Source organism: Neopelma chrysocephalum, unplaced genomic scaffold (assembly GCF_003984885.1).
Source record: "Neopelma chrysocephalum unplaced genomic scaffold, ASM398488v2 Primary Assembly neopelma1_286, whole genome shotgun sequence".
NCBI lineage: Eukaryota > Metazoa > Chordata > Aves > Passeriformes > Pipridae > Neopelma > Neopelma chrysocephalum.
Window position 1 is genome coordinate 528,349 of NW_020897948.1, and position 26,255 is coordinate 554,603.

At 53.5% G+C, this 26,255-nt stretch overlaps 1 protein-coding gene across 14 annotated transcripts in view; it reads left to right on the forward strand.

The window, feature by feature from the left end:
• CHD6 (chromodomain helicase DNA binding protein 6) overlaps window positions 1–26,255 on the forward strand; it is an 87,403-nt gene that overhangs the window by 17,359 nt on the left and 43,789 nt on the right. For 12 of the 14 annotated variants that reach the window (XR_003537482.1, XM_027704741.1, XM_027704742.1 and 9 more), the window contains 2 exons: window positions 13,538–13,593; window positions 25,049–25,548. Coding sequence is in view for 13 of the 14 variants with exons in the window: in XM_027704736.1 (XP_027560537.1) it covers window positions 13,538–13,593; window positions 25,049–25,548 (556 nt within the window). In the remaining variant the exon portion in view is untranslated. The remainder of the gene's footprint in view (window positions 1–13,537; window positions 13,594–25,048; window positions 25,549–26,255) is intronic. The other 2 variants (XM_027704744.1, XM_027704746.1) reach the window with 1 other exon arrangement.

The window sequence follows — 26,255 nt, forward strand, 5'->3', positions numbered from 1 at the left end:
ATCATTAAGCCCAATTGTAAACATAGCACTGCCAAAGTCACCACTCAACCATGTCCCTAAGTGGCACACCCACACATCTTTTAAATCCCTCCAGGGATGGTGACTCCATCACTGCCCTGGGCAGCTGTGTCAGGGCTGGACAACCCTTTTGGTAGAGAAATTTTCCCTGATGTCCAACCTAAACCTCCCCTGGTGCAGCTTGAGGCCATTTCTTGTTACCAGGTAGAAGAGCCCACCTGGTTCCACCCTTCTGTCAGGGAGTTGTACAAAGCAAGAAGGTCCTCCCTGAGCCTCCTTTTCTCCAGGCTGGGCCCCTCCAGCTCCCTCAGATGCTTCTCACCAGACTTGTGCTCCAGACCCTTCCCCGGCTCCGTTCCCTTCTCTGGACATGCTCCAGTCCTTCAGTCTCATGAGGGTCACTTCCTTGTCATGAGGGTCCCAGCACTGAACCAAAGCTCTGTCCCCCTGCATTGTTCCTCCCAAAGTGCTCGTCCTGTTGGGACCCTGAGAACTGATCCTGTTTGACTGATCCTCACCTATGTGTATGTGTTATATTAAAGGGAGGACACCTTTTTGTTGGGTATTTTGGTGATCAATGAACTTACATTAGCCCAGCCCATTTTGGGGATGCAGAGAACCAAGGGGAATTTGAGATGTGAGAGCCCACCAGCAGAGTCTCCTAAAAGACGAGTGGGACATCAGCTGAGAGCAACTTGGATGGTGCAGATGCATCCTATTGCTTGCTCTTGGAATACATAACCTGTGGGCACAGTCCTTTTCTGCTTGTTAACACGTGCTATGCTTTCAGCTCTCTGGCTGTGGAGACCGTTGGTTTTGTGGGCCAGTCTAATTACAGCTCATTCCCACAAGATATGTTTTAATGTAATTCAATCTTAGGTGGTGTTGGTGCTCTCTGTGATGAAGCTCCTTTGTGCAGCTGGAATAATCCTTGTCTAGCTCTCACTGTTTTGCAGTGCAAATCTGTGCAGTGCCTCAGGCTGGCTCTTTTTAAGGTTTCAACAAGAACGGGTGTTGTTTTTAAGAAAGAGGTTACAGAAAAAGGCAAAATCTGATCTTTTACCTGTCCTTGTAAAAATTCAGTGAGCCTCAGCACAGCATCAGCCTCTGAAAACAAACATTTGATTTTTAAAAGTTCTGTTTGTCGCTGTGCTCTATTCCCTTTGCACCTCAGTGAAGGAGGGCAGGAGCCTGACACCATCACAGGCTTTGTCTTGCCTTAAATGGAGAAGTGTCTTTCTCTGAAACCTTGTCCTCATTCTCCTGCTGAGCCTGAGACATGGAACCCCAGGTATTGCACAGGCATTGCACAGGTAAAAATTTCTCCCATCCCAATTGTCTTGGCAGTCACCTTCCAGCCCCACTCCCATGGCAGCTCCTATCTTTCAGTCCTGTCCCTAGCCTGCTGTTTCTTGGGAAGGGGTGGACATGACCCTGAAGCCATGGGGCAGACCTGAGACTTCTCCTAGCATGGGTCTCCAGGCGTTTCCTTCTGGCAGCCCCTTTCCAGCTCTGCTCTGCCTGCAGCTCCAGGCTGTTCTCAACCCTAGCTCTCCCTTTTCAGGGAAGCTCTAGGGAAGGCTGCTGAGCCATTTTCCAGACCAAAGGTTTCTCTAAGCCCCAGTCTCTGTAGAGGCCCCCACTTTCCCTTGGCAGCCCATTGCCATCCATCTTCCAGTTTTATTTCAAGACTTCCTCTGTCCATCAGTGTCACCCTAACCCTAATTTTGTAGCTGAACCTTTTGACAGTCGAAGTGCAGCTTTAGGCTTTGTCCCTCTCTCCACCCTAACCCTGGCTCCAGCTCTCATATTCCACAGAACAATCGGAAAGGCCCCACAGCGATTGCCTGGATGAAAACTGACCCAGCCCAGCTGTCCTACCAGCCCCTGTTTGGATGCTGAAGTCCCAGCTCAGCTGTAAGTTCTGTCTTTCACTCAACCCTTTTATTTTTTGTGAAGAACTAGAGGGAAGACCCCTAAACCGTGGCTCACACCAAAGCTTTCGTTCAGCCCGGAACTCTGAGCTGTTCTCACTTACCTTTGGCAGCCCTTTGCCAGTTTTGCTCCAGCAGATGGGTCAGGCATTCTGCTTTTGAGCCTGACCCCTCGTTTGCCTGTGGGCTGTAAGAAAGGGATGTAAGGAAGGGCCCCCAGCCATTTCTTGGCTAAAGGTGTCTCCCACATGGGTCTCTTGGCAGCTTCTCTCCCCAGGTGCAGTGTAGCCTTTCCTTTCAGTCCAGACCTCAGCCTTGGGAGCTGTTTTCCAGCTGAGCTCTAGGAGAAGCCTCTGAGCCATTTCCCAGCCCAGCAGTCTCTTTCCAGCCCCATATGAGCTCTAGGCTTTCTCTGACCCTGACCCTGGTTTTCCAGCTGAGCCTTAGCCAAGTCCCCCAGCCTTTTTCCTGATGAAGGCTTTCTCCCAGGTGAGGCCCTGTGCAGCCCTTGCTTTGCTTGGGTGAGCCCTGCCTTGCCATGCTGCCTCTGCACCTCTGGGTTTTCTTTTTCTTAGCCATAGCCATGATTTTCCTGAGAAGCCATAGAGGAGTCTCCTACCAGTTACCTGGACCAGTGTTTTCCCCCAGCCCAGCACTCTTGGAAGCTGCCAGGTACTTCTGCATCCCCTTTGCAGCCCCGCTTGAGAACTCACACAGGATCACTCTGAGATCATGTCTTGCTGATACCACCTAGGGAGTCTTTCTGCTGTGCCTTTTGCAACCGGACTTGTCTATCTCGTATTGGCCTTTTCAGCCACCAGTGCACTTGTAGCAAGTGTGGGTAGAGCCTCCCCAGATCTTCATTCACAAAGCCTAGTCACGATGATGCAGCCCCACTCCAGCTGCTGCTCTGGACTTTGTCTCAGCATTATCCCAACCCTAATCTCACGGCCAAGGTCATTCTTGAGGAATGTGTCTGCAAGCCCAGGTCTTTTAGCAGCCCCCACTTTCTTCTTGTGAGCCTTTTCTGGCCCCTCTCAAGCTATGGGTTTTGGCTTTCCTTCACCCTAGTCCTAATTTCACATCTGAAGCCCAGCCACGAGGCTTCTCCCAAGCCAGGTGTCGTGGCAGTTCCCACTGTGCTCTGGCATTGCAGTTCCAGCCCCGCTCCCCCGGCTGTCCTGTGCCTCTGGAGGGCCCGTTCCCCAGGCTGGCCCGTGACACAGAACAGAGTTGTGGTTAGCTGGGGTTCCTTAAAATGTTATGTGCAAATTTCTGATTTTTTTTTTTTGAAGTCAGAAACCTGATGTTTCAAAGTCAAACAGTCAGACAGGCACTGTGCAATATGAACTTGTTTCCCTTTTCCCCTTCCTTCTCGTTTGCTCTCTGGGAATACCAAGCCAATGAAGGATATGGATGCTAGCGCACACAGGCTGCTCCTTTCCCAGTTTTGCATCCAGGCTTTGGAGTTGGAGTCTGGTGTTGCTGCTAGCACGCAACCTTAGTGGGCAGTATTTTTCTTGTGGAACAGCTGCCCACAGAAGTTCAGTTAGTAGTGCTTGTGCAACCTTCACTGAAGCATTTTCAGGTTTTCGAGTGTTTCCTTTAAATATCCTCTTGAGTTGTGAGGTGGTATGGTTGAAATGCAGCCAAGGCCATGAGCACCCCAGACCTCAGGCTCCAGGAGAGGGGGAGAGGTGCTGCTCTGAGAGGTGGGCAGCAGATGCTCCTGCTGTTGCCCAGGCATGGAGGCACTACTGCCCTGGAGCTGCTGTAAAGGACTTCTTTATGGGCAGAATCAGTTTTTCAGCCTGTAAAACAGTTTTGGGGCTCTTGTGTGGCTCTTAAAGGTAACCTGCAAAGATTTGAAGGAAAAGGAGCCAACAGCAAGTTGCTAAGTGCCTGTGAGGAGGGGTATGAGCTCCGATCCAGGCTGTCCCTTGGAGTGTGGGCAACAGTGCCATGTGCCCCTTGCACTGTGGCTGGTCTGCACCCACTCCCTGCTGCTCTGTGAGGAGGGGTGGGAGATGTCAGGATTGGGCCTCTGGTGAAAAGTCTGCATCTTTTATATTTTCCTAGTGTAAAACTGCAGCCTCTGAATCTGGAAAATTGTTTCAAAAAAGCAAGTCTGAGGTTTAAACCCTCCTAAAAACCTTTTCCTTTTTTTGGGATAAGCAGCATCTTGAAAGAGGGTAACAAACTGTGAGCCCTTCCTCCCAGTGGGCTGGGTTGCCTGCACCCTGCTTCCCCTGACCCAACAGTGCTCCCAAAAAGCTGAAAATAGTTGGTACTTCCCATCCCTAGGGCAATTATTTGATCCTCTGCAGCTGATCTGAGCTATTCTCAGAGCTAACAGCTGGCCCGGGCAGGGTCCTGGGTTGGGGGCTGTGCACCCCCAGAGCCCAGGCTGGGTTCTGTAGCCCTCTGTGGTGAGTGGGTTGTGGTCCTGTTAGGAGCCCTCAGTGCAGGGCTGCCCGTGGGGGGGTCCCCTGTGCAGAGTCACCTGTGCTGCAGCTCCCAACTGAACTGCACCTGTGAGTGAACTGCACACAGAGCTCACTGTCATTGTCACACAAGGTGGTGAGATGAGTGTTAGAAATTATTTATTCTTCTGCAGTAGTTTTAAATACTGACAGTTTTGGATGCAGTGTTAGTGTCTCTCTAGGAGCTTTGTGCAGCTGGAGTGGATCCATCAGGATTTCCTTCTGGAAGCTCTTAGCCTGCAGGTGAGGAGGTGTGTGTTGCAGCAAGCATCTGCCCAGTCAGACTGAAGCAGCAAAACAATGAATACTGCTTGCTGTGGTTACAGACCACTAGCTATGCCCTGTGTTAATTTAATTAATGTTAGAGAATATTGTTTGAAACGTTTTTGTCTTTAAAGTTTCAAAACCTGGCCAAAAATATACGTATCTCATTAAATTAGGGGCTTTGAGAGTGCTGTGGGATATGTCTGAGGTTATCTGAGATCTGTTTGGTGGGCCAAGGGGGACCTTGAAGAGCTGCTGTTTTCACCCCGTGCACAAGCTGCAGGCACACTAGCAGTGTAACTACTTTTGCAAACCACGTACTAAAAATTCTTTGGTGTCCTGTGGCAGGTTGTCTTAGAGATTACCTGTTTCCAGCAGTGTGAGTTACGATGCCTGTTAGAGCCTTGTGCTCACAGCGGTGTTGTGGGGTCTCTCTGTGGGCCTCACATGCCACTGCAGGTGTGGGAGACACTGTGGGTGGGTGCCCGTGGGGACACGAGGGTTGCTCGGAGGGTGCTGAGCACGTGCCTGTCACCCAGCCTGCCATGGCCCGAGGGCTTCTCATGTCTGGTGGTAACAGTGATATTTTAGATGTGTTCAGCTCTTCAGCTGAATGTGGGCTTGAGAAAAAAGTCTGCTGGTCAGCCTGATGCTGGGTAGTGAGACTCCCAGAGGGGCTGTGAAATGTTTTCCGGGCTGGCCCTTGCTCTGGGCAGGCAACGTGGCCAGGGATGCGCTTCCAGAGGCTTGGTAAAAAGTCAGGGATACTTTCTCACTTGAGGGACAGCTCAGCACAAGGGAGAAAAAAGGCTGGAAGCTGTTCTTGATGGGACTGGGGACCTCCTCTGGGCAGTGTACTCTAAAGTGAGGTGTGGTGGATCCCAGTATCCCCCATCCTGGACAAACATCTGAGATCTGGAGAGGAACTTTTCCTTAGGGACTGGCACAGACTCCTCTGAGCCTTCCCCAGCCTCCTGAATTTGCCCCATTTGCTCAGTCATGCCAGCCCTTGGAAGCATTGGTTGTGCTGTTGAACTGCTGATCACTCCAAGCAGAGTTTTGTCTTGGATTTTCCCAGGGGTTGAGTGCAGAAAGGAGAGTGCTGTGTTATCTCCAGCTTCAGTCCTCTCTGACCTCAGGCCAGCCTTCCCTGAAGTGCAGCCCCCGGCATGCGGAGCAGCAGTGGAGCCGGGGTCCAGCATGTGAGGCATTCCTCCTGCTTTTGCACCCTGGGGCTGCCTCTCTGCTCTTTTTAGCCCCCTATATAGGATATAAATATAGATATAATCTAGAATAATAGGAAGACAGAAGCAAGGTAGGTGCAGAAAAGCAGGCTTCCTGTTCTAGCACTGACCCTCATGGGAGCTTGGGGCAGAGCTGCGAGAGGAGGGTCTCCAAAGCACAGAGGAGCAGGGACGTGCTGTGTGACATGAACAGCCCCAACAGGAGCTTTAGTGTTAAATGGTGCCATAGCTTGGCTTTTGGAAGATGTCTGGGCAGAGGGAATGTGCACTCAGGCTGGAATGTCAGTTGGGCAGAGAATTTCAAGGGAACATGGTGGTTTAGAACAATGAAGAAAGGTGCAAGGAGAACTGCAGCCCATGTGGACTTGCCTGTCAGGGTATTGTCTGAGCACCTACTGCTTCATTTCCATGCTTCAGAGCTTTTTATGAGCCAGGAAGGATATGTTGCTTGTGTAGCTGTAAAATCCTTGCCTGGCATGTGTGAGACTGTGTTCAGGAGACTCACCATTTTGTTTGCAGAAGTGCACTCAGCTGTGGGGCACTGAAAGGATCTGTGGGGCAGCCAGGACAGCGATAGGAAGGTGCTGCAGGCAGCAGGGCAGAGTGGGACCCTGAGCTGGTGGGGCTACCTCTCTTGAGCAAGCAAGTCCTACAAGCCATGAGTCCTGCCAAGATCCTGTGCTTGGGATATGCTGTTGTGCTTGGAGTTGAATCTAGCTACCCAGTACTTGGGTGCTGGATGCTTGGTACCTGCTCCTGCCGTGTGCAGAAGGGTGTACCAGCTGCTCCAGAACATCTCCTAGCTCAGCTTCATGTGAGTGCTCACGTTCTCCTGGGTGGCTCTCTGCAGGCCAGGTACTGGAGTCTGATGGTGGTGTAGCACTGCACCTACAAATGGAGTCCTTGGTGCTCTGTTTATGATGCCCAGCACATGCATCAGTCATGAGTTGTACTTGAGAGTGAGTGCACAAGTGTGCATTTTACTTAGAGCTAGATTTTTCAGCAGATGGTGTTGAGCAAGTAAGAAATTGGATCCTTTGGGGTAGAGACATGTTGTATGGTGGAAAGTCTGGACAGGCGCTTTGGCTTTTGTGCCAGCATCCACCTCTCCTTCTGACATGCAGCAGGATGTAGGCAAAGGCAGTCTGTCTTTCCATCAGGTATGATCTTGAAAAGCATCCTCAGTGGGGGCCCATCTGTGACATCTTTGTCCTGGGCAGTCCCTGGGGCTGCTCATGGCTGCTCTGAAAGGCAGTGCTAACTCCCGAGTGCTGTGGGCTCAAAATGTTGTGTTCCTGTGTCCCTGCTCACTGGATGAGTTAATGTGGTACATGGGTGCTGGTGGCACACACCATCCAAGGCTCTGCGCTCCCGAGACTCCAGCTCAGATGCCACTGTTCCTAAGCCAGGCCAAGAGGACTAGCTCTCACATGCCTTTGGGTATATCCCTGTTACCACTCTAGGACTTTATTCCTTTTCCTTCATATGTTGACCTCCTCCCACAGACTAGGCAAGTGTGTTTCTGCAATGCCTGTTCGAAGTTCTGCTCGAACCCTGGAGATCTTTCTCTTTACAGGCTGATTAGTCAGAGCCACTGTGGCTTCTCCGTGCCCTTGCTCTCAGCTCATTTTCAGCACCTCTTTTTCTCCTCCACCTGAAGATCATATTGAGAAGATCTTCTCCCATTTCTGAGGGAAAATGGAGGTGAACCACTCTGCAGGACGTGTCCTGACAGAGCTGCATGTACAAGTGAGATCAAGGGTCGCTCCTCACAGTGAGCTGTGGTTGCTGTCACAGATGCTCAAGGACGGATGTTGGGACTGCGTGGCTGGAGCACTGTGTGTGTCCACAGGATACTGGGAACACATGACCCACATGTTAGCAAGCCTCAGCCTCTGAGCTGGGAAAATCAGAAGAGCCACTGTTGTGGGAATGATGGTAGAAGAGGGAGAACACGTGATCACTTGGTCTTGGGTTGGTGTTTGCTCAGTTGTGGAATTTCTGATAATGTTTTTGACTTCTGCACAGATGCTGCAACTCCTGGAGGAGCCCAGGCTGGAGTGACAGGAAATACTGGCATGATGTGGACTCGGTCTGGTATAGGGATGGCTTCTGCTTTCAGAACAATAAAAAGAAATCCAAGGGAGTAGGACAGTAACCTGATGTGCCTCAGATTGTGTAACCCTAAACGTCATTGCTAGCAGCAGATGCTGTGCAGAGGCCGTGCCACAGCAAGTTGGGCTGCTCATGGAGAGGAACAAAACACAGCGTTCAGCACTGCTCTGCTCGTCTCTTGAAATGCACCAATCCAGTTCCCAGTGCATGGTCAGCCTGCCAGCATGTGCCATGGTGGTGTGCTCGTGACATATGTGCAGTGCCCGGCACTGGGGGCTTACTGAGGAGGCTGTACCACCACCTTGTGAAGGAGGACTTGCCCTTGGCTGCTGACCCTGCCTGGTGCAGGGGTGTTGCAGGCTGGCAGCGCAGGGGTGGGACGTGTGTCAATTAAAAAGCATAAAAAGGCATAAAAATTTGGGCATGGAGAATGAAAACTCCCCACTTGTAACAGTGGCAATAAAACTGAATCTAGCAGCCTGCAGCGCTTGCGTGACGTGCTAGTGTGAACATGTTGATCTCCATATGAAAACCATAAGCTTATTTAGAAAATTAGGCTGTCTCATTTGAGATTAGAGTTTCTCTTATAATCTGCAAATACTTAATTAGCATGGAAATGGCTAGTTAAGTGGGGTTCTCAGTGCACATAAAGCCACATTCTAGCGTGGTGGTGCTCCCTAGCAGCTGGTGTGCTTCTCTTCAGGATGCTGGACAAGTTCCTGTCTCTCAGACCAGGCAGAATGATCTGGATGCAGCAGGCAAAAGCAGACCACAGCACTGGGCAGACATGAATGTGTCCCTTTCCTCCTGTCCAGCTTGTCCCCTAAGAGATGATGGCAAGAGCTGTTTGCTCCACAGGATTATGAACAGTACAATGTGTTAAATGCCCCAGGTTCCCTGGTGTCTGGAGTCACAGCTGGCCACAGTGACTCTGGCCCCTGCCAGCACAGAGCTTAAGGGAGCCTTCCCCAGGCCAGAATGGCATGTCATCCCGGGAGCTGGAGCAGGGCCCTGCGAGGCCCTGGGGTGCTGCCATCCTCTCATGGCACCCTGTCTGCAGCCAGCTCTGGGTGTGGAGACCAGGGGCTCTCTCCTGACACCTGCAGGGACTTTGCAGGGCCTCTCCTTGGACTTGAATGACTTTGCACGTGGTTGGAGTGGGTATCTCGGTTAGAATCATTGAATCACTAAGGTTGGAAGAGACCTTTAAGATCTACTGTCCACCCAGCACCACCACTGTAACCACTAAACCACATCACCCAGCGCCAGATCCAGATGCCTCTTAAACACCTCCAGGGGTGGTGACTCTACCACCTCCCTGGGCAACCTGTTCCAATGCCTGGCCATCCGTACAGTGAAAAATCTTTTTCTAATATCTAATCTGAATCTCCCCTGTCTCAGCCTATGGCCATTCCCTCTGGTCCTCTCACTGCCAGCAGCATAGGAGAGACCAGGCCCCACCTCATCCAACCTCTTGTCGGGGAGTTGCAGAGAGCAGTGAGGTCCCCCTGAGCTTGCTCTTCTTGAGACTAAATAAACCCAGCTCCCTCCACCATTCCTCATAAGACATGTTCTCTAGATCCTTCACGAGCCTTCTTGCCCTTTGCTGGACACACTCCAGCACCTCAACATCCTTTTTAAAGTGAGGGGTCCACAACTGAACAGAGTACTCAAGGTGCAGCCTCACCAGTGCCAAGTACAGGGGGATGATCACTTCCCTGGTCCTGCTGGCTGTGCTGTTATTGATGCAGGCCAAGATGCCATTGACCTTCTTGGCCACCTGGGCATACTGCTGGCTCATATTGAGCTGGCTGTCAACCAGCATCCCCAAGTCCCTTTCTGCCCAACAGTTCTCAAACCACTCCTCCCCCAGCCTGTAGCACTGTGTGGAGTTGCTGTGACCTGGCACTTGCCTTACTGAACCTCATGCAGCTGTCCTTAGCCCACTGATGGAGTGTGTCCAGCTCACTCTGTAGAGCCTTCCTACCCTCCAGCAGATCAAGCAGATCTTGAGGTTAAACTGTCTTCTCTGGATCTGACTGGATCTTCTCTGGATCCCAGCCTTGTTTTATCAAGACATGCACACGCTGGCTTCAATGCTATGGAAAGACACAGTTGTAGGGTGAGTGTGATACTATTGTGTCCCTGTAATGAGAGGGTGGAGCATGCAGAAGGCCTGTCTGCTGCCTTGGGACTGCTGCTGAGCGTGGGACTGCCCTGCCATGAGGCTGGCCTGGCCCTGTCCTGGCTTGCTGTGCCAAGCAGCTGAGCTCTGACAGCGATGGGACATGACTGCCTGTAATGCCTGGGTAGAGCATGGTATGTTCAAGGTGATGTATATGGGGACAGACAGAAGAAGAAAGATGTATAGATGTTTCCTCCTGGCTCTTTGAGAGAGAGGAAGGTCTGTCTGCTCTGTTTCTGTCTATCTAATGCTGACTGTGGCCTGAGCCAAGTGCTTTTGGGGCACAGTCTGTCCTGGGCTGTGGCCAGTGGTGAGGACTGCTTGACACTTCACTTCCAAGGGCCAGAGTGGCTCTTTTTGTGGCTGTGAGCAGCCCTTGCTGCTGAGAGGAGGAGGCACATAGCCCAGTAGCTACCTCCTGCTGGTGTCAGAGCAGGCACTGTGCAGGGCACCCTCTGGGTTCACTTGTGTCTCCCACAGCTCATTCCTGGGTGTGAATCTGAGTAGAAACAAAGGTGTGTGCTGAGAAGTGACCACTCTGCTTCTGTCATGAAAAAACCTCCTCCTGTGCTCTATTCTCCCATGTCCTTTCTTGAACCCGTGCCCTTGTCCCCTCTGGTCCGGATGCTCATTCAGAGCGTGCCAGAGGGCTGGCCAAGAGCTCCTTCTCCCTTGCTTGTGCCAGTGCTGCCAGCCGTGCTTGGCTCGCCCAGTGCCTGGGCTTCTGCCCTGCCTCTTGTGAGCCCCTAAAGCCAGGGGTGGTCTGCAGCCTGCTGCACTCAGGGAACTGCCAAAGGCCTTCCCTGATACTGACTTTAACCTGGGAAAAGTTGTTCATGAGTCATGTTGCACTCCCAGGGGAAAACAGATACTAGGAATGGGTGGGTAGGTTACCCTGCCCCAGCCTGGTCCAGAGGTGCCCTGGGAAGGAGAACGGCAGGCTGCAGGCAGAGGGCTGCTTTGGCAGTGGGGTCCCGGCTCTCCTTCCTGGGCCACAGAGCCCAGGAACATCCCTGCCCCACACAGCCGATCCTGGGAGCACTGGACCTGCAGCATCACCCAGCTGCCTGCTCGCTGTCCCGGTGCAGAACCTGTGCCTGGCCTCCTGCTGCTGGCGATGAGGCTCGTGAAGCGAGGCTAGAGCTCAGTCCCTTGGGCTCGCAGTGCTGACTGCCCTTCCCTGCCTGCAGCCATTATCCTGCTGGCCCAGTCTCCCCTGCTTGAGATCCTGCCCTAGCTGGAGCACTGGGGCCCTGGGAACGGGCGGGGTGGTGCCAGAAGAGCAGCTGATGGGAGCAGAGGCCAGGAGTGCAGGACACCACCAGGGCTGATGGCAGCAGGGCCCTGCAGCTCTTGCTGGGCTCTGAAGGTAACAGAGTTGGGCCACTTGCTCACTGCAGCACCAAGTGTCTTGGCATCCTTCAGCCCTGTTTGGGCAGCTGCAGCTGCCTGTGCTAACACCATACAGGAGCTGGTGAGCATGCTGGGACCTGGGCCACTGAATGCGCGTGATCCACAATATATGATTTTTTATTTGACTATTTTGTTTAAAAATAAAAGTCCTGAAACCCCAGAGCTGAGTGATGGGCCTCTTGTAGGCCACACAACGAGAGACTTCCAGCCTGGGCTAGCCCCATGCTGAGGAACTTGTAGCAAGGTATTTATCTTGATTTTAGCTTGCTGGAAGTTTTGCTGCCATACAGACAATGTATGAGCCTTTCTCCTTCCCTGGTGTTTCATGGATCTCGGTGAAACCTCCAGTGTGCTCTATGTGGAACCCTCACTCTGCTGGGATGGGATCAGAGGGCCACAGGTGCCCTCTCTGGGCTCACTTGGGCCTTGCTCCGGGCATTGGAGGTGGACAGAGCTGCACTGGTGAGATGCAGCAGTTCGTGGAGGGGTGTGGTTGGGTGTACCAGTGTCCTGCTCTACTGCCTTGGGAGAATCCTGTGCTGCTGGATCCCATCCTGGTGCTATCCCCACAGCTGTGTCAGCTGGAGACATGCACAGGCATCATAATGCCAGGTGCCAGGGCTCAGCCTGCAGCCTGGAAGTTGATTGGATGGTGTGAGCTCTGTTTTGGGGCTGGCCGGCAGAAACCCTCAGTGTCTGCCAAGGGATGATCCAGGCACTCAGTTAAAAGTGTCAGGGAGCGAATCTTTGGGGCAAGGAAGTAGCGGGGAGAGCTCCCTGAGCACAGAAGGGACACCATGCCTTTACAGGGCTCTAAGGGACCTCACAGCCTTTCGATGATGGAAAGAACAGAAGAATATTTATTGAGTTCTGGAACAGGCTCCCCAAGGAAGTGGTCATGGCACCAAGTTTGTCTGAGTTCAAGAAGCGTTTGGACAACACTCTCAGGCACATGGTGTTGTTCTCAGGGTGTCCTGCACAGGGCCAGGAGTTGGACTCGATGATCCTGATGGGTCCCTTCCAGCTCGGCATATTCTATAATTCTAAAATCTGTGAGTGAAGGGCTGGGAAGTGTGGGAACTTGGTCATACAGACCTCTGGCACTAAGGTGCTGCTGGGAGCTGGGCTTGAAACTGCATCCCCTCTGGCCAGGCCTGTTATGGGGGAGTTGTTTGGGAATCACCCCTGCCTGCAGCCCGTCTGCTCCTGTGGGCTGTGAGGTGGGTGCTCACACAGCATCCTCCTGTGCTGCAGGGGCACAGGCCTGAGGACACAGCCAGCCCCAGTGCTGCACTAGGGCTGCTGCAGCTTGTGGGGAGATGCTGTCTGCCAGCATTTCTCTTCCCCTCCTTGCTTGCCCCATCCTTATCCCCATAGCAGCTCTTCCCTAGTCGTGGTCACAGGGCTTGCAGTCTGCCTCAAGCTCCTGCATCCTCTCTGTGTCTCCTTCTGCTGTTATTGCTGCTTGGCAGAGTGCTTTGTTTATTTACTGTGTCCCTCTGCTGCTGCAGAGTTTTCGGCATCCAATAAGTCTCTCAGTGGGGCCTGGGGTGTACCTGGGGCTCTGGGGATTTGGAATGTGTTCTCTGCTAGCCCCAGGTGCGCCACTTCTTGCTGAGACTGTGACTGCCAGGTTGGTCTTGCCCAATGGGTTTCAGGTAGCACCGAGCTGTGGGGAGATCTGTGGTTGGGCTCCTTGCCGTGGCTCAGCAGAGCAGATGTCCCCAGAGTTGTCCCTGGGAGTGTTTCACTCTGGCAGCTTTGTTACTCTGGGCAGCACTGGGGTTGGCTCGGCCTCCTGGAGGGGTGAGTGGAAGGATGGAGTGCCTCAGGTTCACCAGTCTCGTCATTGTGAATTTTTTTTTGTGTTGTGTCTTGCAGAAATAACATTCATCCCAGATTTGATGATAATGAAAATACAGAAAAAAGAAAAGCAGGTTTGTGACCCTCTCTCCTTCTCCCAACTTAGCTGGCAAGGCTGGGGACCATGTCCTGTGTGCTGTGTGGGAATTGTTGCAGTGGATGGGTGGTGGGAAGGAGGCCAGGGTGGGGGAAGGTTCTTGCATTTCCAGACAAGGTTGCAACTCAGCACCTTGAGATTTCATCTGAGCTGCAGCCTAGGGCGGGCCATTGATCAAGGTGGGTTTTGTCTGTAGTGGAAGTGTTCTTGATTTGGTGCTGTCCCCAGTGAAGGAGCAGCCTTTCTTTTGCCTCAAAGCCCATAGTATTGGTTCTTGATGGTATCTTATTACAAAACCACACATTTGCTGTGATTACAGTTACTAATATGATACCAAAGGACTAACACCAGCTGGGAGGCTGGGGAAGATCATGCCTGGGAGCTGTGTGAGCTTGGCCAGGGAATCTTCTTCCTTTACTCAGAAAAAATTCCATCCCACCAAGCTGCCATTTCTGGGTTGCTGCATTGGATCTTAACAACCTGCTGCTCCCAGAGGAGATTTATGAGCCAGTGGTCTCTGTATTAACCATGTGCAGGGGAAGAGCCTGACCATCGGCGCTCTGCTGAGGGGAAAGGACCTGTTACATGTGTGGAGCCTCGCTCTGCCTGCAGGGATGAAATATGGCTGGAGGTATAAAACAAACTGGTCTGCCCAGAGCTAATTTGTGTCTGTGCTGCTTTTAATGGGAAACCATTAAATTGAACGCAGAGCTAAGGGATAAATCTCTTTGAGAGCATGAGCCGGTACCATTTCTAACCAGCTCTGAAAGCAGCTGTGCTGCTCAGGCCACTCCAGATCACAGCACCATGGCAGGGTGATGGGAGGAGGAAGGGAGGGAAGGGTTTGGAAGAGGTGAGTGTGCTGTTCTGGGTTTGCAGCAAAGCAACTGCTGTGGATATTGGAAGGTGTGTGTGGACAGACCACCAGTACTGTGGGAAGTAGTGAGTTTATCAGTGTGTCCTAAAGATGCTGTGAAGAAGCAGAGCCAGCTTCAGGGTGAGGAGGAGAAGGAGAGTGTGGCAGGTCTTGCATACCAGCACGGCTGGATCGCTCCTGATGGGGCAGGGCAAGGCCTGGAGGAGAGTGAGGTGCCTTAGGGGATGGGTCTGTGATCTCCCTCCTCTGGTAGTGAAGCCCAGGTAAGAAGTCCACACCACTCATTGGGCTAATAATAGCAGGTTTGACTGCTGTGGAAATTCGATTGCTGAGATGATGTGGGTTTTAAGCACAGCAGAACCACCTTCCACCAGCATTTGGAGATTCTAGAGGGCTCAACTGCTGAATTGTTTTGTGTAACTGCCCCTGAAGATAAAATCTGTGAGGGAGATAAAGACATGCCAGTGTGAGCAGGGAGGGGTAGAGGTCCAGCTGCTCATCTCTTGAAGACAGTAGCAGTGTAGGACAATCCTTGCAGCATGTCACAGGGTGGGCTGCAGTGTTCCCAAGTTCAGTGTTTGGAAGAAAGCCTGGCCAAGCAGGGCTCCTGGGGGCACTGTGGGTTTCTGGTTGCAGTGGTGAAGGGCTCCCTGTCATGCTCAGCAGAGTGGCATTGAGGGCAGAACTAGCAAGAGGTGCTATTCCACATCACTCTGGATGCCTGAGCCCAGGAGCTCCCACACCTTGTAAACAGACTTCTCATGGCACCAAGGAGGTTGTTGCCTTCCATTCAGCAGTCTCTGGAGAAAATGAGATGCTTGTGTGGTTCCCAGGTCTCTCAAGGGTTATGCGTTTCCATATGTGTCTCCCTGCCAGCCTCTCACCTGCAGAAGCTCCATGTTGGTTGTCAGGTAGGTGTAGGTTCAAACCCATGGGTGAAAAGGCTGGCAAAATGCTGGCACCCATCATATTGCTGAGGGATGGCAGGAGAGCTGCCAGCTGCCTTTGGGAACAAGTAATGCATGTCCTCTCTTGCTTTGCCAAGCCCTTGGCTGCCCTAGGCCAGTGCCTTGTCATGCCCATGTCCACTACCAGTGGATTGGGAAACCTGGGCTGGAGAGCTGGGCTGTCTGGGAAGGAGCCCCTCCCTTGGTGCCCCCTGCAGCAGTGCCACTCTGCCTGCACAGAGTTCCTGGGCGCTGCCAGCTGGTGCACTGTCTGAGGGGCTGTTGTTAGCACAGGCGGGGTCTGTGTTTGCGTGACTCTTCTTCCTTAGTAAGGCATGAAAATCTGGTGGATTTGTCACCAAGCTGTGACTAACTTGTGAAACCTGTCACTTGCCTCATGACTTGGGAGTTTTCATGGCAGGGTGCCTTGTCTGCTGGCAGAGGTGGGACAGGGGTGCCTGGTTACCCCCAAGAGCAGTGACAAGCGATGGATTCCTTGGAGGGCTCAGCAAAACCATCGTTCCCTGGGCTGCCTCTCCTGTCTGTGTCCTGCTTGTCCCTGGGCACTGAAAGGTCTTGTATTCCTTATTTCTGTCAAGCTTTGACTTGCTGAATAACCTGAGAAATGTTGAACTAAAATAAATGCAGTTATCCCACAATGCCTGTAAATCTCCTTATTCTACAGTCGTGGAAATGCTCCCATCCTGCATGGACTGTGAGAGCAGAACAGCATAGCTTGCCTCTTGGAGATGGAGAGATTGAAAGCCCTGTGACCCCTTAGCTCCTGCCTTCTTCTGGAGGGCTCTTCTTGCTCTTCAGCCTGGGCTTGGAAGTGGTGGGAATCCCCTGCAGTCTGCGGCCGGCAACGTGGGAATGCAGTGGGGAACAGCCCAGGGCTGCAGGCACTGTGTGGCTGCTGGGCAGCCCTTCCAGCAGGGAGGCCTGTGGGAGGATCTATGGGAGCTCTGCTTGCCTTTGCTTCAAGCACTCACTGCGTAAAATGAAGGATTTTCCTAAATTTTATGGGTGTGTTTAAGCCAAGGGTGAGCTTTGCCTGCTGCAAATGCTGCTGAGGGTTGTTACTGGAGCTCCTTGGGACAGGAGCAGGGTCCTGAGCAGTGAGAGGCAGTGCAAGGAGACGGGAGCCATCCGAGCCTAAGGGCACTTGTGAATCTGTCCCAGGTGTGTCCGTGGGCTGCTGGTCCATACTGGGCTTCTTTTTGTCACAGTGAGACTGTCAGGTGTGATGACCCTCGGAGCTGGGTGTGTGGAAGAGTTTTGGGCACCTGCTCTGTAAGGATAAAGGGCAGGGGGAGCAGTGAGCTGCCAGGATGCTCTTCTCCTGCACCCATGGCCAGGAGCATTGGTCCTGGTCCTCCCCCATGGTCCAAGGGCTGCACAGGCTTTCTTCCCATGCTCTTTCCTTGACTTTCTTCCCACTCTGACAGAGAGGACTGAGCAGGGAGGACAGCCTGGACAGCCCAGGGCAGCAGTGTTGTCCTCTGCCCCACCTGTGCCCGGTTCCAGTGCAGTGGAAACACATGTCCCACTGCCAGGGCTGTCCTGGTCACAAGACAGAGCTTGCTGGCCGTAGTTGTTGAAGGCTGCATCGTGGAGGAGTGTCTTGGGAACAGAGCCAGGCCCCACCTCCGTCATGCACATCCCATGGTGACTGCAGAGCCTGCTCAGAGACATGATGGAAGGTGGCACTTGTGTATTTTTAGCTTCTGCTGCATTGCATTAAGAGCTGGAAACAAGGGGTGCGGGCATCCAGCAACGAGAACACAACAGCCCATGCTGTGCACACCACTGGTGGGGATGGCAGTGGGTGCAGAGGTTGGTTCTGCCAAAACCCTCTGTGAAAGAAGCTGCCTGTTCTGCTCCCGTTGGGCTCTGCAGCCAGCTGTGCAGAGAAACGGGGCCGGGGGCAGGCAGTGTGACCATCTCAGGGAGGCAGAGCTGTGTCACGGTGCCCATCCTGGGCTGCTGGTGCAGTGGCAGCCTGGACGGTGGCTTTGGACAGTGCTGTGGGGGGAAGCCAAGCAGCAGGGGTGCTGGGCCACACCTGGGCATCAGTCTCTGCCTAAAGAGCATGGAAACCTTTGATGGCCTCTGCAGTCAGGGTCCCTGTGGACACTCCATGTACAGAACAAATCTCTTTGGGGTTTAAGCCATGCCCTAGGCCCAAATGCTGGGCTTCTTTGAGGCTCTCCTGGTGGGCTGTAGAAAAGCCTGGCCAAACCTGCAGCAAATGGGGTTTGAATGGTCCTGGCACTTGGATGCAAGGTGGCGTGTGGCATGGCCACTGCTGCTGGCTGTGGTCACACTGCCCAGCAAGAGTGTGTTGTGTGGATGTTGTCTTGAGCCTAGTAGCCAGGGCAGCTGGATCTGTTCTTGGCTATAACCATGAGAAGTTCTCAGCTGTGGCCTCCTTGCTGGATGGAGCTGCCATTCAGGTCCCGAGGCTGTGGCAGAGCTTTGCTCTGCTGGGAACACTTTGCTCTTGGAGGGGAAAGTCTGCAGGATGGGCAGGGGGGTGGACATGAAGCTGTTGGTCCTTTCCCCTTCCTGCTCCCAAACGCGTGCAGTACTGCAGGGTTTGGATACGGATCAGGAGTGATGCTGGCTGGTGAAGAGGCTCCAACATCCAGCAGTGCTGATCCAACATCCACTTCATCCCCGTCACATGTCCCGGCAGTGCTGGCCTGTGACTTCTGCCACGTGGGTCCAGGGGAGCGAATCTCTGCTCCTGTCTCTCCCAAATATCCCATGGCAAGTGCATAACGTGTGTAATCAGTGCCACCTTTACAGGGCAGCAGATGTTGCTAGGCTGACTGACTATGGGGTGGGAACCCAGGAGCTTTGGAGCCAGGGTCTCACAGGCCATGGAGGGAACAGGGTTCTGGATGTGTGATGATTCCCTCCTGGCTGGGCAGAAGGTGCAGAATCTTTTGCCCCATCCAGCCAAGCCTGACCTCTTCTGCTGTACCTCTCCCAGGTGCTTGGGCCCAGTTTTCTCTTGTCTTCACCCAAAGCTGCCTGCTGCTCTCCAGTCTCACTTGCTTCTTAGGACTCTCATCACATAAGATCCTAGTGTCATCCTGGCCCCTTGTCCCTAACTGCACTGTCCTGCCCTCAGTTCCCTCCTTCTTCCCCACCCCCCTTCTCTTTGCAGTTTCCTCTTCTCTGCTCTTCCCTTTGCAGGTACGTGGCGCAGGCAGGTGAGGGAGAAGGCGAGGGTTTCATACCCGGCTCAGACCACAGGCAGTCCCACTGGCCTGAGCTGGTCCTTGCCCTGAGCAGGTATGGGGTAACACTGCTGAGCTTCACTGCTCCTGAGCTCCTGCACGTGTGCCAAGTAGAGTTTGTAAACAGTCCCTTTACATCCCTGTGAGCCCAGCTTTGCTGGAGGGCTCAGAGAGGGTCAGGGGTGCTGTGTGACCCTCATGGGCTGGGGTGGCTGGTGCATCTCGCAGGCTCAGCAGTTTGGGAGAGAGGAGGGAGCTCTTCGAGGACCTGAGGTAGGAGCAGCTTTGCCTCCCATCTCCTAGTGGTGTTTCCCTCCCCCCCTGAATAAATACTCAGGAGTCAAATTGAGACTATAAATGAAACAAATTTCAAGTTAAAGAAAACACACTATTAAGGCCCACCCTGACCCTGGCTTTGCCCTAGAATGGGTTGTGCAATTGTAAGTGCTCTCTGTTAGCCTCCACGGCTCTCAGGGGAAGTTTCAAACATTTTTGCTCTGATCTTCTCTTTGACACTAGTTAGACACATGGGACAAGATTTGGTGCTGCAGCACATGCTGAGGGACTGTATGAAATGTAATTTATAGAAGATTCCTCCGTGAATAAAAAAACTTACAAACATTACATTAAAGTGTACTATGGAAACATGAAATCATTACAATCATCACCAAAAAAATGGCACTTGAGAGACAGTGCAAAGGCAGTGTTCTAAGGATAAAAAGTGTTCTGAGGAAGCGGAGGCTGCTTGTATTGGCTACCAGACGTTTAGAGATGGGCATCACCTGCCAAAACCTGGAAGTCATGACCTTTGCTTCTCCCCCACTGCAAAATACCCCAGAAGCAACAAAGCTGCATGCTTAGGTAGGCATGTATGAAGACATGTAAAAGGGGCAGTTGAATGGAAAATGATGTTTCTCTCCAGTTAAAAAAAGATTGTAGTAAGAAAAAGGAGACATACTCTGTGAATTTAAAAGTAAACCTGTACCAAGGCAGGACTACATATATTTTTAGGAACCATTAAGGACACAGAATCTAATAACAAATCTTTTTCCAACCATCTCAGGACTAAAAAGCCTTTAAGAGGAGTCACAGGGTAAATAAGGCGTTGAATGAGGGCTTGTGGAAATGCAGCACTGGCAGAACAGCTCTGTCAGGAAGGCTCCCTACCCAGAGCCATCCCTGATGCCAGAGGCATCAAAGAGTTGCCCTTAAATTAAAGGGTTTGATAAAGACATTTTTGAGCAAAGTAATGCAAGCCACCTGCTTTGATGGTGTTCACTCCGGAATATTAAAGGAGCCTGATGATATTTGGGAATTGCTAATAATGTTTGGGCCATTGCCCATCAGGGCCACATTATGGAAGGGAAGGGGGGAGTAAATGTGAAACTAGAGGCCAATAGGTTCATTTGGGTATTGAGTAAATAGTTGGGAATTATAATAAACACTTTATTTCTGAAAATACTACAGTGATAAATAGTCAGCATGGCTTTTGCAAAGCAGAGTTAGTCCTTTCAATCTGCCAGGGGTTTTAAAGATAACTGGATCACAGGACTGAAGTCAGGCTGGGCTGGTGCAGGGCTCATGGGCTTCCATCCAGCTGTTGAGGAAGTTTCTCACTGAATGCTCTTAAAGAAGCGTTGTCCTGACAAAAGCTCTTTCTGTAAATTAGTGACTGGTTAAAGGCAAGGAAGCAAAATACAGGGAAGATGTTGCAGCTTTCACAGTGTGGACTGGGGAAGAAAGGTGCTGGCTGATTCCTGCAGTCATCTGAGATGCTGAAATGGAAATGGAGACTGAAAAGTTGGGAAAAGTCTCAAAGTGTGCCCAGTAAAGCCTGTGGGGGAACCAGCCATGCATGTCATCACTGGGGGCTGTCCCTATTCATGGAGGAGACTGTAAAATGGCAGAGAGTTTGGTGTCTGCCTACGGGTTGTTCCAGAGGTGTGTTCAGTGGTTTGTAAAGGGAGAAGGAGCAGAGCAGAAACCCTCCCACTGTGCTGTAGTACCTCTGATGCTGTGTGCTTCCTACTGCCACCCCATAGCCCATGGGGTTGGAAGAGGTGCAGAACAGGATAAAGCAGGTGGTCTGAGAGCTGGCCCAGTCTGCCTGCGAGGAGGGGGTGACCTCCTGTACCTTAGCTGGGCCAGGAGAGCTCTTCAGGGAGAGGATGGCAAAACTGAATTGTACAGAGTGGGTGACACGGAGACCCTCTCATACCCTGAGAAGTAGAAGCCACTTAGGAGGGCAGCAGGATTTAAACAAAATTCTTGGGTTTTCCCCATCCTTTATGAGTTTGTAGTACTGAATGCCCCTGGGTGCTTTGACACCCGGGGTTACAGGTGGGTTTGTCATTGTCTGGGTGCAGCCTGTCACTGGAGATCCTGAGCTGGGCCAGCCTGGGCAGACGGGGCACAGAGGTGCTGCCTGCCTTGCCCCACTCCTGCCCCCTCAGGGTCAGAGCACAGGCCTAGAGCATCCCCAGCTGGTGCAGAGCAGCACAGAGCAGCCTGCCTTGCCCACCTGCTGTAGGAGCGTCCCAGGGTACAGTTTGCCAGGTTTAGGCTCCTGCAGCTGTGCGTGTTCCTCCCCCGGGAAGGGGCTCTGAGCATGGCAGTGTGTCGCTGTTGGCCATTGCTGCAGACACTGTAGCCCATTCACACCACGAGCTTGGTGGCTCATGGAGTCGTGTGTCTCAGGCCACTCAGGCCGAGGTTGCTGCTGCAGCAGAGCCTCCCTGCAGTGCTGTGTCCCCATCAGCGTGACACCAGCCCTTCAGCCTCTCATCCTTTGGAAGTAGGGATGATGTTCCCTGGGGCAGCAGCACGGCCACAGTGAGCTCCTGCCTGGCACAAAGAACCAGCCAGGCTGCTGCAGGCAAGTGGTAAGGGTGCTCTGGAGCCATGCAGGAGCACAGATAAGGCTGGCACTGCTTTCTTAGTCTTTTCCTGTTGACAAGAAGCCAGGATAAACTGAACCTCATCAAGGGGAAGTAGAAAAAGCCCATTCCCTGGCTTGTGGCAGTGAGCCAGACTCTCATGGCAAACTGTACTTGGCAGCACAGTCCTGTGTGGATGGCCAGAGCTTGCTGTAGACTTTAGAAGCATGACATGGAGCATTTTCCTCTCAAGACAAACCAGGAAGCCTTGGGAGCAGTAGGATTTCTGGGCTGGCAGCAACTTGCCTGTGCTTGGTGGGAAGCAGCCTGGTCTCCCTGCCCTCTGTGTGTCTGCTGCCCGTGCGAGCCTGGGCAGAGCCTGGTCCCACAGGCTGGCATTTGATGGCCTGTTCATGGCAGAGCCTGTGCCAGAGGCTTCTGGCTGCTCCAGCTGGAGGCAAGCGCTGCTGACTGGGACCAGCACTGCTCCTGGGACACAGCAGGCCTGATGCCCACAGGGATCCCAGGGCAAGGCACTGACACTGAACATTAGGAAAGCAGACTGCCTGCTCTTCAGGGAGATTGTCAGTGGGATCCCCTGGGAGACTGCCCTCTAGGACAAGGGAGTGGAACAGAGCTGGATCTTTAAGGAAGCCTGGGCTGGGGCAACCCCCGGTATCAATCCAGGCTGGGAGATGAACAGATCAAAAGCAGCCCTGCTGAGGAGGATTTGGGAGTGCTGGTGCATGAGAGGCTGGACATTCCCCGTCTGTGTGCACCAGCAGCCCAGAAACCAGCCATGTCTTGGGCTCCATCAAAAGCAGCATGAGGGAGGTGATTCTGCCCTTCTGTTGTGCTCTGGTGAGACCCCACCTGCAGTGCTGCCTCCAGGTCTGGGATCCTCAGCACAGGAAAGACATGAACCTGTTGGAGCAAGTTCAGAGGAGGCCACCAGGTTGATTAGAGAGATGGAGCACCTCTCTTATGAGGAAAGGCTGAGAGAATTCAGTTTGTTCAGCCTGGAAAAGAGGAGGCTTCGGGTTGACATAATTGCAGCCTTCCAGTACCTAAACAGGGCTTACAAGAAAGATGGAGAGGGACTTTTTACAAGAGCATGTAGTGACAGGACAAGGAGGAATGGATTCAAACTAAGAGAGGGTAGGTTTAGATTAGATATTAGGAGGACGTTCTTTGCTGTGAGAGTGGTGAGACACTGGAACAGGTTGCCCAGAGAAGCTGTGGCTGCCCCACCCCTGGGGGTGTTCTAGTCCAGGTTGGATTGGGCTCTGAGCAACATGGTCTAGTGAAAGGTGTCCCTATACGTGACAGAGGGTGGAATTAGATGATCTGTAAGGTCCTTTCCAACCTAGGCCATTCTGTGATTCTAAATTGTTCCAGCTGACCCTCAGCTTGTGAGATCTGAGGAATGCAAGGCTGAGACTGATCTTATTGCACAGCCAGTGGGCTCAGAGGCAGCATCTAGAGTGCTGATTTTCTCCTGGCCCAGAATATATTCCTGTCAATGGCTTGGGTGCCCTTTGATGGGTGGTCCATGTGGTGGGATGTTTGCTCTCCCCCATCCCAAGACAGCAGCAAGGGCCAGGGCAGAGCACTGCAGGGGGCTGCAGGCAAGGCAGGGGTGCTGACCAATGCCAGCCAAGCTTGCAGCCCCACTCACGGGTGGCTGCAAGGGTGTTGCCCCCTTGCAGGCTGTTTCATTTACTGCTTTTATCTAATCCAAATCAGAAATCCAAGTGTACAAAGTACCCTGTGTCTAGACCACCCTGGATGGGCTCCAGCCCTCATCCTGTAAGATGTAAAGATTTACATTCTCTCCAACAGCTCTGAGGTGCCTGAGCAACTGGATGGTGCTGGGGTTCTGCAGGGCCAGGCATTGCTGCCAGAAGCACTGGCACCTCAGCACCAGGGAAGTGGCTTGTGAAGGAACCAGCCCTCCTGGCCTGGGGCACCCATGGGTGTGGGGTGCCAGGGCGAGCACTGCCCCTGTCCCCACAGGCACAGTGCTGCCCGGTGCCTCCTGGGCCACTCACCTGCTGCCCCACAGCCTCCCTACGAGGAGGTGCCACCTCCAGGCTGGCAGGATGGGCCCATGTCTTGTCTCATGACACAGCCCCCAGCCACTGCTGGTCACGCTGCTGGGCTTGGTCTGGTGCTGCTTTGCCAGCCCCACAATGAACCAGCCCAGCAGTGGCTGCTGCTTCTCTCTGCTCATGGCTGAGCTGTGCATTAAAAGGAGGAGCTAATTAGGTGGTTGTGGGTGAGAAGTTTGCCGTCTCCTGTGAGGGCTGTGGGGTTTGCTCTGCCTCTGCGGGGTCAGAGGAGCAGCTCAGACTGCTCATGCTGCCAGGGCAGCGGGCAGAGGCCTGCCTGGGCACCTGGAGGTATCCCAGCAGTGCCACACGGGATCGGTGCTGGCCGTGGCCTCAGCTGCTCTCCAGTGGCCTCTGGTCACAGGCAAGGAGGAGAGCGTGCAGTGGGCTGACCGAGGTGCTGCCTGTGCCAGGGCACTGGGGATGGGAACTGACTGGTTGAGCAGCTGAAGCTGAGCACGACCTGTTCCTCTCCCCGTCCTTACTGCACACAACTGCGCTTCTGCCCAGTGCTTTGTGCAACCCTTGCTCTCTCCCGCTTTGGCAGCTGCTGTAAGAGATGTTTCTTGTTCCCACTGTAAATTGTCACCCACAGCTCCCTTCCTTGGGCTGTCTCCTGCCAGCCCCCTGGCCTGGGCTACTCTCGAGGAGCCGAGGTCGCTGCTCATGAGCTTGGGCCTTTACCAGGCTACTCGAGCAGAGCTGGGCCCCTGAGTGCTGCTGTCTGGTCATGCCTCCCGCAGCCAAGCATGCCAGGGAGGCAGCTGAATTGCTTTCAGTGTTCAGTGCTGGAAAGTTCTCAGGAAGTGAAGCTGTAGCAGGAAGGGCAGCTCTGCTCTCCTGGGCTGGAGGGAGCCCCAGCACTCAGTAGCTCCCGGGAGAGGTGCCAGTCTAACCCTCTTTTGCCCCAAGGTCTGCCCCATATGGAGCTGGTGCCCACTTGTTGCAGGCTGCAAGGCATCCTTAATTTCCTCTCCTTGCCCTGTTGGGCCAATCCCTGTCTCTGGGCAACAGGCAGGAGGTGGCCTGGGCACAAGGGTCTCTCTGGCCTCAGCAGAGTGAGGTCTGGAGTGTCCGATCGAAGGCAGGACTGTGTTTGGGGCACACACTGGGGCCAACTTGGGACCTGCGTGGGCTGGTGGGGAGGCCAAAAGGCCTCTGTCTGTCACCTCTGTTGGGCAGGGAAGGGACGTCCTCCCTGTTGAGCTGTGTCTGCCCGTGGTGGCCATGAGCCATAGTCCCCATGTGCTGAGGGACACTGCTGTGCTGCACTGGGGGATTGGAGCCTCGTGGGGCTGCGGTTCCACCCGCAGCACCTGCTGTTTCCAACTGTGCCATTTGCTTCACTCGCTGCCTTTCTGTTCTCTCTGCAGCCGCTGACCTTAAAAGCGCTGAGCCTCTCCCCAATGTCGTCTGCCTGGGAGTGCAAGGCACAGGACACCTTTGCCAGCAGCGAGGAGCAGGACGAGGTGCCCCACCAGGTGACAGTGACGGCCACGAACACGGGCAGCCAGTGCCAGTGCCCAAAGGAGGAGCCCAGTGGGGCTCCCCAGAAGCGGACGAGCACCCAGAATGGGATGCAGGACAGTGGGGGCGGGGGCACAGGGGTGAAGAAGAAACGGAAGAAAAAGGATCTGGGAGAGCAGGAAGGGGGAGATAAAGCAGCTGTGGAGGTGAAACCAAAGAGGAGGAGAGAGCCTAAAGAACCAAAAGAGCCTAAAAAGGCGAAGGAGTCCAAGAAGCCGAAGGAGCCCAAACAGAGAGAGGTGGCCAAGAAGCCCCGCAAACCTCGGGAACCCAAAGCCCCAAAGGAGCCTAAAGACAAGAAGAGCAGCGCCGAGCCTGCCCCCAGAGCAAGACCCAAGAAGAGCAGGTGGGTGGTGGTGTGGCCGTGTCTGTGCCTGGTGTGGACAGGGCTGTGGGCTTGTGGGAGCTGCAGCCCGGAGAGTGGCACTGGATGTGCAGGCTGCTTGTGCTGCAGGCTGGACGTGCCGGTTGGGAGGCCAAGGTGAGCTCTGCCCACGCACAGGCAGGACAGACAGGTGCCCTTTTGGGGATGAGGCCCTGCGAGACCCCGGATCCATAAGAAGACCAAAGAATCTTGGCCTCTCCTTGGTGTGGCCTTTATGTCAAGTGTCGTGGGGCAAAAGGGACCTTAGGGTGGTGTCCCGCCAGGACAGCAAAGTGCTGTGTGGCAGAGGGCCTGTCATGCCTGTTTTGGGGCTGGGGCAGAGTGTATGAGTGAGAAACACATGAGCCTGGACTCTGTGCAAGTGGGGCTCCCCGCACACCCAGGGGCTGGCAGTGTGCCTTCCCTCAGCTCAGGTTTGGGAGGATGGTGGAGCACATCCCATCCCGGCTCCCTCTCCCAGGTGGCAGGAGCTGTCCCTCCTTGCAGCTGCGGAGCTGTGCTGGCAGCCAAGGCCAGCAGTGGGGGGAGGCCTGAGGACTCCCTGGTACTGCACAGCCCGGCGCTGCCGCCTCCGCTAATTCCTCATCCTTTTAATTAACAGGCTGATTGGACAGAAGCTCTGATTTCTTTTTAATTGGGGATGTGTGCGCATAGCAGAGCAGGTCTCA